General features: G+C 39.8%; 2 protein-coding genes across 8 annotated transcripts in view; one reads left to right on the top strand and one right to left on the bottom strand.

Moving 5' to 3' along the window:
- Positions 1–16145, bottom strand: part of LOC105232337 (cytospin-A) — a 30288-nt gene that overhangs the window by 4187 nt on the left and 9956 nt on the right. The window contains exons 1-2 of one of the 5 annotated variants that reach the window (XM_011213991.4): positions 9578–9714; positions 38–1120 (exon numbers count right to left, since the gene is read on the bottom strand). In XM_011213991.4, coding sequence (XP_011212293.2) covers positions 38–805 — 768 coding nt within the window. In that variant the 5' untranslated portion in view covers positions 806–1120; positions 9578–9714. Of the gene's footprint in view, positions 1–37; positions 2749–9007; positions 9715–16145 lie in introns of those variants that run through there. The other 4 variants (XM_049456441.1, XM_049456442.1, XM_049456443.1 and 1 more) reach the window with 4 other exon arrangements.
- LOC105230435 (zinc finger protein 329) overlaps positions 5290–16145 on the top strand; it is a 28676-nt gene continuing 17820 nt past the window's right edge. For 2 of the 3 annotated variants that reach the window (XM_049456448.1, XM_049456444.1), the window contains exon 1: positions 5291–5575. In XM_049456448.1, coding sequence (XP_049312405.1) covers positions 5528–5575 — 48 coding nt within the window. In that variant the 5' untranslated portion in view covers positions 5291–5527. Of the gene's footprint in view, positions 5576–16145 lie in introns of all 3 variants that reach the window. The other variant, XM_049456449.1, reaches the window with a different exon arrangement.

Below are 16145 nucleotides of genomic sequence, written 5' to 3'. Positions count from 1 at the left end.
ATTAAGTAAATGTTTTTGTATTGTTATGCCGACGTACCTCTAACAATTGTTGTTGATGTTGTTGTTGCTGTTGTAATAGTTGCTCGTTGTTAATGAATTGCTGATAATTGGCCGCATTCAACTTGTACAAATCTATGCCCGCTTCGGCTGGCGTCGGCAGCGCCACTTGCCCAATGGACGCGCTAATCAATTCGCCGCCGGTGGTGTAATTGTTATTGGTTGCTGCCGCGGCAGCGGCGGCGGCGGCTGCTGCTGCAGCTGTATTAACCGCGGAATTGTGACTTCCCGGTGCAGCGGCTATTGTCGTCATTACATTGCCAACTGGTGCGGCAGCAACTACGACTTCAGCACGTGCTGGCGGCGCTTGTGGCTGCGCTGTCGCTGTCGTTGGCAATTGCTTTGGCTGCTTCTGACCCTTTTTGCCGGTGCCGGCGACCTTTGGCTTCTTGTGCGGCAAAGTATTGGCGTTGTTGGCGCCACTCAGCTGCGCCGCGTTGCTATTATTGTTGGCGTGGTGCAGCGCCTCCGGTGTGCGACTGCGCGTGCGCGCTGCTAGTGGGGTAATGATATTCAAATCACCGTCACCTACGTCGACGCCGCGTTCTGTGAGCGGATCGATGGGCGGATAAAATGTGGCTGTGTTGGCGGCTGCGACGGCCGTCGGTGCGGCGGGCTCCTGACTGCTGCTGCCGACCGTGTTCAGCGATGTGGTGGACTGCGATTTGTGACGGCTGTTGGAGGAGGAATGCTTCGAGGAGCCCGAGGGTCCTTGCCCTCTGCGGAACAACGATTTCAATTTGATCATTGTGTTTTAAATACAGTTACGAGTTAGTTAAATTTGGTTTTGGGAGTGGGAACTTGTGGGCGAAGGAGAGGTGCGTGGGCTGCTGATGCGAAAATTGTGCGTTCTTTGCTAGTTGCTAGGATGGTGCGCCTTTTTTGCGCGTTATTCGCTTTTATTTGAAAATTATCCAACGTTTTACACTTCAAATGTTTAATGTCTTTTCTTAATTATCCCTTTATCGTGTCTTTTAGCAATTTAATTTTCATTTTTATGGTAATAAAATTATTTGGCGAATCTTTGTTTTAGGCTGTTTGCATTCGTTCATTGTCGTTTTTTCTGAATTACGAGAAAAAATCTGTATGAAATTATTTGCTAAAACACTTTGCACATTGGTCTCTCGATATTTCTTTGATCGATCTTAATGTTTGTCGAGATGATTTATCATTTTTAGTTGAAAGAGAACCTTTGCCTTAAGTGGAAGTAAGGCTTTCATGGTCAAAAAAATTACTTTTTTTGCGAATTTATTTCTTAAATATGAATTGAGTAATTTTATTCGGGACTTTTGTACATTATTGAGCACACTCTTGACAATAGGGATATTTTTTTCATGCAGAAATATTGAAGCTTAAGCCGGTAACAGCGCTTCTCTCAGAACGTCTTGAGAAAAAAAAACACTTTAAGCCTAATTTCAAACGTCTTTTTAGTGCTATACAAATAGTTACAGAGCGAGCTAAGCCTTAATGAAAGTATGGCAAATAATTTTGCCGACCCACACCGCAGCACCCTATACCTTTTATAAATTTCGTATGTCACAGCTCTTTTCTGCAGGCGCGTAAATAAATAGCTCTATAAAAATTAATAGTTTTGTGAATAAGTTTTCATTTTGCTTTTGCCCTCAATGGGTTAATCAAAGCAAAGCACAGCACAATAATTTGATTGTACTCGAATAAATGACCATGCAACATGCACAAGTATGACAATAGTAGCATTGTGGCATTGTGTGTTGTTTCTATTTTCGCATCACTTCGACATTTTACCACTTGAAACCGCTGACTTTGGACCGGTATAGCATATAGCTGACATACAAACTGACCGATCGGAATCAAGTGCTTGTATGGAAAGCCTTTTCGTTTGACGAGATATCTTCACGAAATTTGTCTTGGGCACAATAGACCTTAGGTCGCGGCGTATACCTCATTTTCCAATTTAATGGTCTTTGAAGAATTTGTGGAGATCGGATCACTGTAGCAGTATGTAAACAGGAAGGCTAATAAAAATAAATAAGCTGAAATCCAAACGGCGCTGCGTCGAGCATAATTAATAAGAACGTGCTGACGATCGAAAATTGGCGGAAGAGCGCTTTTGCGACAATGTTTGCTTACGTATATGAGTATGTATGGAAAAAATACGTAAGACTGCCTTAAACTGCGCGGCCTCATTGTTCAATAAACAATGTGTGCTGTGGCAGAAAAGTAAACGTTGAAAACTATTCGAAAGAATACAGATAAAAAGCACTTAAATCGGCTTTTAGGCGATAACAGTGGCTGCTAAAAATAAAATAAGCCTGCAAGCATAGATAACATGCGAGGGGGGATGCTTGTTCATATTTTTTAAATTCATTCAAGCATATTTTATTTGCAATTTTCCACTTCTGAGCAGAAATATTTGTAACCACAATTTTTTCACGCGCAAAAAACCGCGATGGTCACTGGCAACCACATGATTCCGCCAATTCAATGTCATCGTCGTCGTTTTTTTCGTGCTTAATTACTCGTGAGCCATATCTGGTAGCAATCGTGTTGCTGTTTTCCAATAAACGTCCGACGTCCCAATGAAAAACGCAAAAACATGTGATTTTTGTATAGTTCTATATGTATTTGGATTGATCACCACCTGCGCATAATAATCATACGTCTTGGTGCTTCAGTTCCAATCAATAATACATTAACAAAATTTTATACATACATACATACATACTTACATATGTACGCATGCATTTCTATGTTAAGCTAATGGTTTTTTTTTATTATTATTTATATTTTTACACTAATTTTTGCTCTTGCTGGCGTTATTGCTCTTTGGTTGCACACTCTGTGCATGGCTGGAGCATACACACACATGTATACGTGTATGTAGTTACATACTTTGCCTGTAGATAAGCGCTGAAACTACTCAGGTGAAGCGTTGTGCTCATTTACGTTAATTTTCGTTACTTTCCTCGATATTTTTTGTCTTTTAAGTAATTTATTTGTACTTATTTTCGGGATTTTTTTCTTTTTAATCATTGACTCGCGTATTTGCTTCTCTTTTAATGAGTCAAATGGCAGACTCAAAAGCTACTTTGTGTGTCATTAGTCATAGACAAGTCTTGCAGCTATTGGTAATGGACGAAAGCAGTGGTTGTCAAACGTTTCACTGACATATCTATTGGTAATGGACGAAACCTTTCACTGACGCATCCGAATGCTACTAAAAAGTACTGCAAGAAAACAGACAATAGTCAAACCCAAGTAATATTCTGGACAACAATATCAAGTGTGATAATTAGGTAATCGCTCAACCTGCCTGTATATACGCGCACTAGTCGCTCAGTTGCTGAGATATCGATCTGAAATTTTGCATACGTCATTTTTTCCCAAAGAATCTGTTTATTTATCGAAATTGCCAATATCGGGCCAATGTAGCAAATAGTTGTCATACAAACTGGCCGATGAAAATCAAGTTCTTGCATGGAAAACTGTTTTGTTTGACGAGATATCCTCAAGAAATTTGGCATGAGTTATTGTCTAAGGCAACGGTACAACCTGCGAACAAATTGTTTCGATCAGACTACTCTAGCATATAGCAGCCATACAAACTGAACGGTCAAAATCAAGACAAAGATCTTTTTTTGTTTTTTTGCTTTTCATGCGTACTTTGGGAACCACTGCATGCGCTGGTAAAGCAGTTAGTCATACAAAAACACTTATGTATGTATGCTTGTTGGTGTGCAGTGATAGCCTACTACTAACCCATTAAAATAGACGGTCTAAAGAATTTGTGTGCGTATGTACATATGTACCATATGTAGTGGACGGAATAAAAGGTTTCTCTTTCAAGCACAGAGATAATACTTTGATAAGCAATGCATGTTGTCTGTGGAACCCACTTTGGTAGCAAGTAAATCACTATTTCAAGATTTTCTACACACTTCGTTCGCATTATGTTCAAAATCTGTTCCATGCAGCGAGCGGTTCAAACCCACTTGTGTATGTATGTATGTAAGATTTCAATATATATATTCTCTTTGCCACTTTTCATATTCCACACTTTTCGTATTTGGCATTTGCTTTTCACTCTGCTTGTTCTTCTATCAAGGCTTGTCCTTCTTTAAAGCATAGCTTTTGTTGACTCCGACGTTGCAACGAGTGCGCTAAGTGCAACGGCAGCGGCAGCCAAATAAACAAGCTTTACAATTGCAGCAGTGCTCTTCGCACCGCTTCGTGCTGCCCCGCACTCAATGTACTTGTTGCTGTTGTAGTGCAGCGACCGCTTGCCGCGCTGCTATCTTATAGTCTTCGCACAGTTAGCGTCATGACACACTGCAGGCTCCAAGCAACTCTGGCTGTGGCTCTGACGGCTTTGGCTCCATTGTTAATGCTCTGTACGCTTTGTTTTATTATATCTATGCCCCGCATTAACATTTTCACTTCGACACAGTGCTGACGGATATCTCTATGCAATTGTTGTTGCTACCGCTGCTACTTTGTATGCTTCCCTTGCTTGATTTATGCAGCAATTATGGTTGTTTGTAGCGCTTGTTCGTAATAAATACGAGTACTTTCTTATGAGATACTGACTTTTCCCTCATCACTGCTTGTTTTCTTTCTTCATTCTGCTATGATTCTCATGTGACTTACACATGTATAGCAGCTGGCAGCTACTCTTGACCTAGCTGTGTTTTGAATAAAAGATTGCATTTGGAGAAATCCTCAAGCGGAGTGAATAAAATCTTGTCAGAAGAATGGGAAACTTATATATAGATGAACTATTTTGACTGCAACGGTGCTTGCAAGTCTCGAGTGGAGGCAAAGCACTTCTCTATTCCGAAAATCAACGGAAACAATCTACGACGAGACGTCACAAAAAGAGTTCTATTCGTAAGTCTATAGCTCTATCAATGTATGGGACTTGAGTTCTGAACGCATAAAATGTCCGGTTTGCATTATCTATCATGACCTTTCAACGCTTTGTATGTTCTGAACAAAATATACTAAGTTTGCACTGGCGGAGTGCAGAATATACCCAGCAACTACGATATGGGAAAGTTAATTGATTCCAATTAAAAAATGCTTGAGTGTCTGCCTTAAGTCCCACTTAGTTTAAGTTTTTTGATTCACATTATTCTTATTTCTTTCGTTGCAGATTGTTTCTATCATCTAGTTTGACGACTGTAACAGTTTTGCAGCAGCTGCTTAATGAGACCAAGAGAGTAGGGTCTTATACTGGATAGACTCAAGTTTCGTTTGAAGTTATCGGTTTTTTTTTTTAAACACACAGAAGAAAACGTCAGACCCCATTAAGTACAAATGAATATAACTGATCAGTCTTTCGAACTACGTCGGTTCAGTCATGAACATCAGTCTGTCTGCATACGTTTTTTCCGCCCACTAAAATGCTTATTTGTCAGAACCGCCGATATCGATATACCTGTTCACCGATCCCCACGACAGCCGGTTCTACGCACCGGAATTGACCCCGATTATGTACGGCCAGGCCTGTTTTTTTGGCGATCTAACCCCGTTTGAATCGGTGAGTATTAATTTTAAATATTATCTGTTTCCACAAAAGTGGGTTTTAACTATTTTAACTGGCCAATGACTATCAACTCGGCATCATATCTTGAAATTACAGCATCGGTCAAAATTATGTTCTTGTAATGAAATCCTTTTTATTTGACAAGAACTGTTTATTCTTCGTTTTTAATAGAGAATTATATAAGTTTGTGCAAGCTTAGTAGGTTCAGAGCAAGTTTACTGCATTAGTCAAGCCTGGCGGACAAATTTCGAAATTCACCCAACCAACAAATTAGAGAATTGATACAATTTATAAACAAAAAAATCACGTGAAATTTGAGGTTAGGGCGCACAGTCCACCCACCCATTTTCCTTCGAGTTTTGCTTGTTTTTAGCGCTGTAATGCTTAAGTTGTGCTTCCTTTTTAGCGGTTTTGTCGTGAAAGTAAAACAGCCAATGCTTGAAGAGCGTGCTTGAAAGCTCCAAAACTTAAAATATTTCGAAAAAAAATCATTACAAAAATTTGCGGCAAATACAATATGTAAGCGTCCACTTGCTCTGGGCAATTCCGCACGTTTGGATTAAGTGTAAAACATAGAAATGATTGATTGAATGAATGCTTGAGTTGATTACTTGAAAATGTTATGACACCAAATTTGGTTTAAGCGGTTTATTGTGCATAGACAATACGTATAAGCTTGTAAGTTTATCTTTATGCGCGAGTATACGTTTAAGTAGGCGGAGATACCGTTGAAATGGAGACAAGCGAATCGATAAGCAAGTAAAGAAAAATACGTTGGAGGTTAATAAAACCTTCCAATTGGCTTGTAATAAAAGTAGTAAGCGCCTACAGACATACATTTGTATGTACATACATGCCGCCAACTATGTGCGAACTCGAATTACAAATTGTAAATGGAAAATTTCTAAGAACTCAAAACAAAGAATAAAAAAGTTCAGTCGTAAAAAAATACCAGTAAATGTGGACTGTGATAACTAAGGGAGTAATAATATTAAATTAAAAGTATTAAAGCTACATAAAAGACAGTTTAAAACAACAAGGACGCTGTGGAGCCCACACAAGCTTATGCGCAACAATGCAACGCATGACCTTGAGCGCTTTGCAAGTCCAAAAGCCAACATTTTCCATTTTTGGACTTTGTAAATCAAAACAAACTCATTTGCATGCACAAAAATTCAAAACCTGAATTTGTTGTTGTAGCAATACAACAAAAACCAAATTGCGTATTTTTTCTTACATAAAAGCAAAAAAAAAGTTTCTTTAAAGCGCACAGACAAAGGGCTGCGCAACTTTGGCGCTTATTTATCACATATTTTTGTTGTTGTTTTTATTATTGAATTTTGTTATGGCTTTTTGTTGCATAAATTATTATTGATTTCCAGTGAAACTTCGCAAGCAAGTGGCAAAAAATAAGTAAATAACAGTAAGAACGAGCGGGTGCGGCGCTCAGATGCGTAAGCGCGCAGGGATGTTTTGCAGTTTAAGAATATCAAATGCTTTGCAGTTTCATTCTATTTACACATCAGCTCATCTCTGTACATAGACTTGTCACTATTTCTAATACATACATACATTCATACATATGCACACACATATTGGTGGTGTTGCTTGATATCTTCCATGCCTATAAATCATATACATACATATGTATATAGTAATTTACTCATAAAGCAACCGTCAACAAGCTGAAAACCACAATTCATAAGGCTGCTAAGATTAACGCTAATGAATCAGCGTTGAGCGAAGGGCGCAGCAAATAGACAAGACAGTGGAGCGAGTGTGCGCAGCGCAGCGCGAGAGAAGTGACAGCTGCTGTTTGACAGCTGTTGCGCATAAATGTGTTATCTATTAAAATATAGTGCCGTTTCCCGTCCCCCCCTGGTTTAAAAATTTTAATGGTTTCTCTCGACGTCAGCGTCATCTAACATTGAGACCCAAGAAACGTGCTGTTTCGACGGGGTCGGACCAAAGAGAAAAGGGTGTCAGATGAGCGGGGTTGGCGGGGCATGCAAAGAGATTGCCAGTGTCATGCGGAGACTCATTGAACGCAGGACATATGTTGGATATGTCGGGGTCTATTCTGGACAATATCCAAACGAAGCTGCGCAAGGGTCACTCTCGTTTCTCGCACCGACTCGAGCTCTTCGTCTGCAATGGGTGGTGATTTGACCCCAAGAACGCCATTCACTGGTAGGGAGTCAGTGAAGGTGTTGATAGCTCCGCTGTGAATGACGGTCTGAGCTTGTCGGAAGTTAGTTGCGTCCGAAATCCGGTCGGCGTATTGTTCGATGTCGTCGACGTAATTGAGGAAAGACCTCTTAATGTTCCTAGGAGGCAGTTTCGCTCCAGGCAGGTGGTTGCAGGGGTGATTTCTGCGAAAACATCCCAGCAGGAACTGGGTTTGCGCAAGCAAACATAAATCAGCTGTTATTTATTACCACCAATTATCTCGCCACATAATTCCAAGATTTTTCCTTGTAGAATCAATTTTGTTGTTTCATTCCTTTTGTCATATAGACAAGATTGCATTGCATTGTCTCATTTAATTTCTAATTTATTTCTTGCCATATTGCCGTATGCAAAAAGTAGAGTCCATTTAACGGATTCTTCTGCGGTAGAGTAGTCATGGTCAATATGTCGCTCTCCAAATGCACACATTCAACTCAGTGTCAGTCAGTTGCATACTATTCCGCTACAGACAACGTACCCACTCTGATGCCGCCTTCTGTCAATATGTTTCCATTTCCATGTCGTTTTAAGTAACCCTAATGCAACATTTTGTAAATAAGAAGTTGTAAGCTTCGACACACGTTTTAATTGCACCTTGTGACGGTCCTACCTATTTTAATGAATATTCATAGCCTGCTTCAGTGATCACATGTCCCTGACGTTTCATAATAAAGAAGTCAACGCGAATAAGAACAACAACAATAACACTAGTGCTGCGAGATGAGTCAAGGGCTGTCGCTGACAAGCACACTGAAGACTGTTTGCTAATAGGGCGGGTTTTGCTTGCGATGCCTCGATCAGTGGGGTGGCAGAGCTGTCGGTTTGTTGGTACACGACATTGAGAGCGCATAAACGAATGCAAAGTTGTGTATTATTTGCCTTTGAAGTTCATTTTAGCAGCTGATGTACTATTTTTTCGCTAGCATTAAGAAGAGAGTAGTCGAAAAACACGACTATTAATGGTTTTCATGTTTCTTAGCGATTTCATTGCATGACTAGGCTTCGTTAATGCCAGCGCTTCGTGGAGCAATCATGTCACGCATACGAAATTTCACAATTTAATTGGTGGTAGAGTAATTTTCGCAATTTTTCACTAGCATTTGGTACTTTGCTGGCTGTTGTCACACAGTTGTAACACGCACACTCTATGTTCGGCATTTACCGATGCCTGTCGTTTAAATTAATCTCATTTATTACAATATTTCATGTTGTTGTTTATTCTGCTGCGTTCAACAAACAGTCAGAAGGTTCAAGCACTTCACACGCTTTAATGAATAGTAAGCAACAACGCCCGAAAAATGGCGAAAAATAAAAACAAGTGAAAAACACGCGCACACGAAACCGAATGGCGTTGCACTGTCAGACGTCTTGACATTTCGGCGTTTATTAGTACGCGTTCGTCAAAAACCAAAAACAAAAAAACAGTTGAGAAAAAGCAGGCTCAAAGCAAAGCCAGTAGTAAGAAAAACACTGAAAATCAGTAAGTAAATATGGGTAAACGCAAACGAATTGCTGCTCGGGCAACAACGCGACGCTCGGGCTGCGCCAGAGCCAGCAAAAGAAACCGGTATACAAAATCAAAAGCGCACGAACAACAAGTACGGCTATGTATGTTGGCACATGAGCCAGGAACGGCGACAGTAATTGTACAACAAATTAAACACAATAAAAATATATACACATATGTATGTATGTGTATAGGAGATCGTATAGCGACCGTCAATGATCAAAACACAACAAACAATACAATCAACTTAGACGACCGACCGTTCGTTTGCTCACACAACCATTCGACCGCTCGTTTATCCAACAACTACATGGCGTCTACAAAACGATATCCGGTGCAAGTGGCGGCTCTCGATGGTTGTTAGCAGCCGATAGGTGTACTCTTTCCAACTCTACTACTACCCAACGACGATTACATTGGCGTGCATTTGTGTTGGTGTTAACTGAGCGAACCGGCAAAAGTGGTTGGTGTTGCCAGATTGTTATTGTGAAGCCGCGTATTAAAGAAATCAGCGACAAAATTCAAAATTCTCTTCCGTTGTTTTAGGAAAATCAATTCCTATACATAAATGGAAGTAAATTTGACAGTCTTGAGTTCAGACGCCTAACGATTGCCATGCACGATCAATTGCCACGATAGCCGGTTCTACGTACCGGAATTGACTCGGATTTCATCAGGCCAAGGCCTGATATTTCGGCGATCTAACCCGTTTGGATCGGTGAGTTTTAGAATATAATAAGATGCCATGAACGATATGTGGTTTCAGCAAGAGCCGTTACATACCACCTAAACCACGAGTAACCATGAGCCGGCCTTTAATGGCGCAATTCTGTAAACAGTTTCTAGTCACTATTTCAGACATTTTGAGGTTATTGTAAGAGCGTGTGAGTGATTAGACTTGTTCGTTTTCAATTGAGAGATTTTTGTGGTTGTCACGTACTGAATTGCAAAATCGTCTGAAGTCACAAAAATTGTCTCTAATTGAAAATTTCAATTTTAGAGACTTGTGACTAAGCCTCCATTGTTCTTAAAGTGAAGTGAGGTCAACGCCAAATAAAAGTGCTAGGCATGTTCATTCATTTGCTTCAATACCTATGGAAAGTCGAGGTGGTGTTTTGAACTGTGTTATATTATTTTAATAATACAATCTGGCAACATCAAGTGCAGTGTTAAGCGCATGAGAGTCGTGTAAGAGCTGTGCGCTCCAAACTAGCAATTGGAATGTTGATAAAACTGCACCAATACAGGTATACATAAACAAATACCTACATATGTGTGTATGTAATGCAATATGCGGTACGTGTGTGCGTGTAGGCGCTAACGAGGGTCACTTTACAGCAGGCAATTAACGGAGGAAACCGAAACATATGTTAACAGAGGAAATGTTCATGGAATGAAAATATGCAATGTCGGTTTTGATTTTGTCACCAATAATCAATCAGTAGACAGCAGCGTATATTTCACCACCTTAATAGAAAGTTAATTACAAAACTCGAGCCTAAAGAAAGGCACTTCAAGTGGTATTCTCTGCATTGGTTGCACTAACATTCACGCCGCAGCTATTGATCGGCGCTGTAATGTCAATAACATAATGTAAAGGCTGTGAAATGTTAATGCTCCGTTACGTTGCTGTTAACGCTCCGTTGTGCAGCTGTTGATGCTTCGCTACGTGTGTTCTACAGTGGTGGACGCGAAAAATATCACATTTGAAAGTTGTGAAATACGAAGAGTGGTTGGCAAGAAATATTGCTTCGTTAAAAAAACTAAATGGCGTGTATTTTACGAGTACAATATCAACATTCACCCCAAGAAAATTCAAACTACATTTGACAGAATTGCTGATAACGGATACAAACATATGTGCCAACGGATTGATTAAATCAAATTCTGGTATGGTCAAAACGTCGTTATTTGACAACATATCTTCAGGAATATGGCATGGATTATGGGCTAAGGCAATGCTGTAATCTACGAAGAAAGACCGGATCAGCCATAAAACCTGGTCGAGTAAAATCAAGATATAAATCTTTTTAAACTTTTTTATGCTATAGGAAGTGTCCCTGTGAAGGGTATTATAGCTTCGGCGCAGCCAAAGTTAATTTTTTTTTGTTTTTAATATATATATATTTAATGTTATATGTGTATTTTTCATTAACGAGTAATCAGCTGTTCTCATGCAAGCCAGTTTGCTTTTTTGCCAATCATTTTGTGTTTCTCAACAAAAATTAAACAATGCATACACGTAAAGCTCCCAATTATTCTCAGCATTCTTGATTACATTCTAATTCGTAAACATTCCCCAATAATCGTCGCGAATTAAAAGCAATTACTCAAAGCGGTATAATTAACTTCTGATTAACATATTAAATACAAAGCAAGCATAGGTGAAAAATGAACAAATTCTCTAATTATTTATTAGAAATAGAAATGTGATGATTTAAAATGCCAGCAACATAAAGCAACAGTAAAAAATTATTTCAGAAAATGTTTTTGTAATTACTTTTATTACGTCGGTCAGCATTGGTGTGTTGTAGCGGTTATGTTGTTGGTATTTATGGCTGCGAAAAATAGTGTCGTGCCAGAAGAATCTAGTCGTATATACATACTTTATGGTATATACCTACATACATGCATGTTTGTACAAGTGTGTTTGTATGCAAGACTAGCAGCAAAGCAATAAATCCAAATCAACTCAACTAGGGAAAAAGTTATGGAACACGTTTTGCATTTTAATTACTATTTTGCATTATCTATATATATTTATATGTATGTACATAGACAACAAGCAGACATACATACATAAGTATGTATGTACATAAAAATACTTGCGTGTGTAGTAAGTGGCGTCGAAATGCAACTATGTGTAAAGATGTGAGTGGTAATGTGCATTTTATGTTAAACAAATTGTTTTGTCTCGCTAATAGTTGTTGCATTACTTGTTGTTGTTTAATTGTTTTACGATTGTACATATTTTTTTTTTGATTTTTCGCATTATGATTATTTTAGTATTTACATAATTGTACAAGTAAAATGTGTTTGTATGCCATTTTTAATTATTTGTTCGTAATTTATGTGACAACTTGAATGTCGCGCTCCCGTTTAATGCAAGCGCCTTCTTTTTATGGTAAAACACTGACAGATGTGCTTGTTTATTAATTTATTTATTGTCTGATAAGAACAAACGGCAGGTTGCAGATTTATGGGGGGCAAAAAATATAAAACCAAAAAGCTTTAAACATAATACCCTTCACAGGTGCATTTCGTATAGCAGAATACGGCATAAAAACACCGTTATATTGATTTTGAGCGAGTGTTTTGTATGGCAGCTATGTATATGCTACCAGGTTGTTTAATAAGTTTTGTCGTTTGATAAGAAAAACAAAAATGATTCAAAATACATTTTATTATTCAGTATAATGTCCCTGAACATTACTACACTTGCTAAAAGCTGAAGTGAGAATCCGGAAGGAAAAGAACTCTTGCACGCATACATTTTTTTAGTTCTGAAAACAAATGGAAGTCGCTGGAGACCAAATTCGGTGAATATGGAGGATGCTTCAACAATGCGAACTTTAATTCATGGATTTTAGCCATTGTCAAAATGCTCTTGTGACACGGTGCCTTGTCCGGATGGAAAAGGATTCTTTTCTTCTACAAACCAGGTCTCTTTTCACGAATTTTTTTCTTCAACTGTTCCTGTTCATGGATCAGGATATACCCAAGTCTCGTCCATAGTTATGAATCGACGCACAAAATCCACTTTATCCTTTTTAAAACGCTCCAAATGTTGCTGAGAAAGTCGCATTCGAATGTGTTTTTGTTCCATTGTAAGCGAATGCGGCACCCATTGTGCACACAGCTCTCTAAAACCCAAACTTTCACTTAAAATATGGCTCACACAGCCTAATGAGATTTGGAGAGCCTCTGCTAAAGCTCTCTCAGTCAATCGACAATCTTCCAAAATCATATCCTTCCTTCTGGGTGTTCCAACCCGTGGTCGGTAGATTTTTTTCATTGGAAACGCCTTCTCTCGGTTCGAAAGCTTAACGGTCTTGCACAGATAAATGAATATAGCGGGATAAATAGCTTTATATTATACCTTCTTTTACACACCGAGCCAAGATTTCGTATAATCATTTCTGTTCGACTATTATTCAATTTTAAGCTCGCTTTCGTGTGGTCTAGAGCGCAAAACGACTTCACCGCCTTTGATTTGCCAGGCTAGTTTTCTTCTTTGCATCTACTCTCGCCACATCCTCTAGCATTCTTCGCAGGGATCTGCAATATTTATTTTCACTATATTGTTGTTGTTATTGCAGCTACCACTACCAGTGCCAACAACAACAGCAATTCTAACGCGTCAATAAGTTGCTCAAACGCTACAACCGCGAACAAGTTTAAATTGCAGCGGCGTCGCCACCAGCAATAACAATAAAATCAAACACAACAACAACATCGTAATATCGCCGATTGAGCATTTGCTCGCGCCAACGATGATCTGCGCATATTAATTACACAAATTAAATGGCAGTGTTGCAAAATGTTGCAGCCGCAATACCGAAGCGACAACAACAACAGCGACAACAAGTTGGTGCCAGATAAACAAATTGTGCGCGCTGCCAGCGGAAGGAGGCAACGTAAAAGTGCACACAAGGCGGCAAATTGCGACCACACCAAACAGATCATTGACTGTCTGCTTGTATTGCATGATTGTTGTTGTTGTTGTTTTGGTTGTTGGCGTTGTCGTTGTTCTTGTCAGCCGCGCAGCTAGATCGTTGCGCTTGTGCGGCTTCAATGCTGACAGCTGTTTGTGCAGAGAACGCCTACAAGGAAACATGCCGGGCAGTTGGCGAGGGCTCCAGTCGAGCGGGCGGCTTTTTATACGAGAGCATGTGTGACAATCAAGTTGCAATGCTTACGAAGGGCAATGATCGTTTTCCATTTATGGCTGAACTATGAAAAGAATAGCTGATAGTTGATCATAAAAATAGAAAGTGCAATAGCCACGTGATCAGAGAGAGCGTAAAATGCGCATATAGAACATTGCTGATAGTGGTTGGGTAAAGAGAAAATGATAAGTATGCAATATAAGCAGTGTGTTAAAGATCTGCCACGCGTTGGCAATAAAAAAGGGGACATTTATATATTGTTTAGGAAAGGTCTTAGGTTCTCTTTATTGAACCAATCGTTACAGTTCTTTAAAATCTTTCAAAATAGGCTCCTTTTGCGTCGATGCAGCACGATGTCGAAGAATTGAAGGTGTCACGGCAGGCATTTTCCGGAGTAGCCTTGAGAGTCGAGGTGAGTGCTGCTTGGATTCCCTCTGTCCTTTCATGGGCCTTTTTAGGCAAGGAAACAAAGAAGGGGGGGCTGTAAGGCGGCTCTGCAAGCGTTGGGATACCGCCCTTGGTTAGGTAGCTGTTCACAAGAAAGGCGGTGTGAGCCGGGCCGTTGTCGTAGTGCAACTTCCAATCGGCTGCGATGTCTTGTTGGACCCTAACAGTCCTATTACTTTTCGGGCAAACCCTGTATCTATTTATTACGTTAATAAAAGTTGTCTAGCTTTCTGCAAGTGCAATTGAGAAATTGGCAGAGCAGAGAGCACGAGCCCAAACGCCCATTGCCAACTCTTTCAACGCCACACGTTCAAGTTCTCAGCAATTGTAATTCTTTCTGCACTTTTTTTGCTGCTCATGCTTTTGCCGTTGCGCTTCGTTGCATTTTCCACGCGTTGTTGTTTTTGTTCTTGCATTACTGTTTGTTTCGTTTGATTGCCGTTTGGTTTTTATTGCCAGCCATCGTCATTGCAAAGGTTGTTGCTACTATTTTGTACTGTTATTAGTGCTGTGGTGGGTATTATTAAATAGCTGTATCTCTCAAGAAAATGCTGTTTCTCATTCTTGTTGTTGGAGTTCTTGCACTGTTCGCTATTTTTTGCTTAAGCAGCATTATATGTTTCTTTTTTGTTGGGGATGGAGTGTCGATTGGCGCTTTGTATGTGGGTGAGCTGTGTGTCTGCAGTTGCATGGCGCGCCACAACAAAACGATTTATAAGTACAACAACATACGCAAGCGGTTCTCTATATTTAACTTGTCATATTTAAAATTTTATTTTGTTTTTGCTTTTTGTGCATATGTCACTAGTATTAGCTATGCTTACTATGCTCTTCCAAGGCTTGGATACCATCTCCACACACATTGTTTAGATCAGGACCCTATTCTGTAATTCGCATGGAAAAAAATTTACTCGAATTCGAATTTTTGTATTTTCTATCTCGATTTTTGCTCACACCCTTTTCTCCCCAAGAAGCTGCTCATTTGAGTAGAACCCCCGATATCGGACCTCTAAAGCAAACAGCTTGAAGAGGGAAATGAGACGCATTTGCAGACAGAAAAAGAGAGATGCCGAAATGTGTGAGTATGAAGAGCTTGACAAGCTGGCCGACAGGGGCAATGCTCGGAAATTCTTCAAAAAAATGCGCCGACTAACAGAAGGATTCAAGACCGGAGCATACTCTTGTAGAACCCCCAGATATGATCTAGTAACCAATACCCAGAGCATACTAAAATTATGGAGGGAATACTTCTCCAGCCTGCTGAATGGCTGTGAAGGCATAACGCTAGAAGGCGAACCCGATTTCTCAATCGATGATGATGGAACAGACGTTCCATTACCCGACCATGAAGAAGTTCGAATAGCAATTACCCGTCTGAGGAACAACAAAGCGTTGGGGACCGATGGATTGCCGTTCGAGCTATTCAAACACGGCGGCGAAGAACTGATAAGGAGCATGCATCAGCTTCTTTGTAAAATAATAGGCACGGACG

This window comes from Bactrocera dorsalis, chromosome 4 (genome assembly GCF_023373825.1).
Source record: "Bactrocera dorsalis isolate Fly_Bdor chromosome 4, ASM2337382v1, whole genome shotgun sequence".
NCBI classification, from domain to species: Eukaryota; Metazoa; Arthropoda; class Insecta; order Diptera; family Tephritidae; genus Bactrocera; species Bactrocera dorsalis.
Note: the sequence above shows the minus strand (reverse complement) of the source record. Positions and strands in the feature narration are given on the sequence as shown.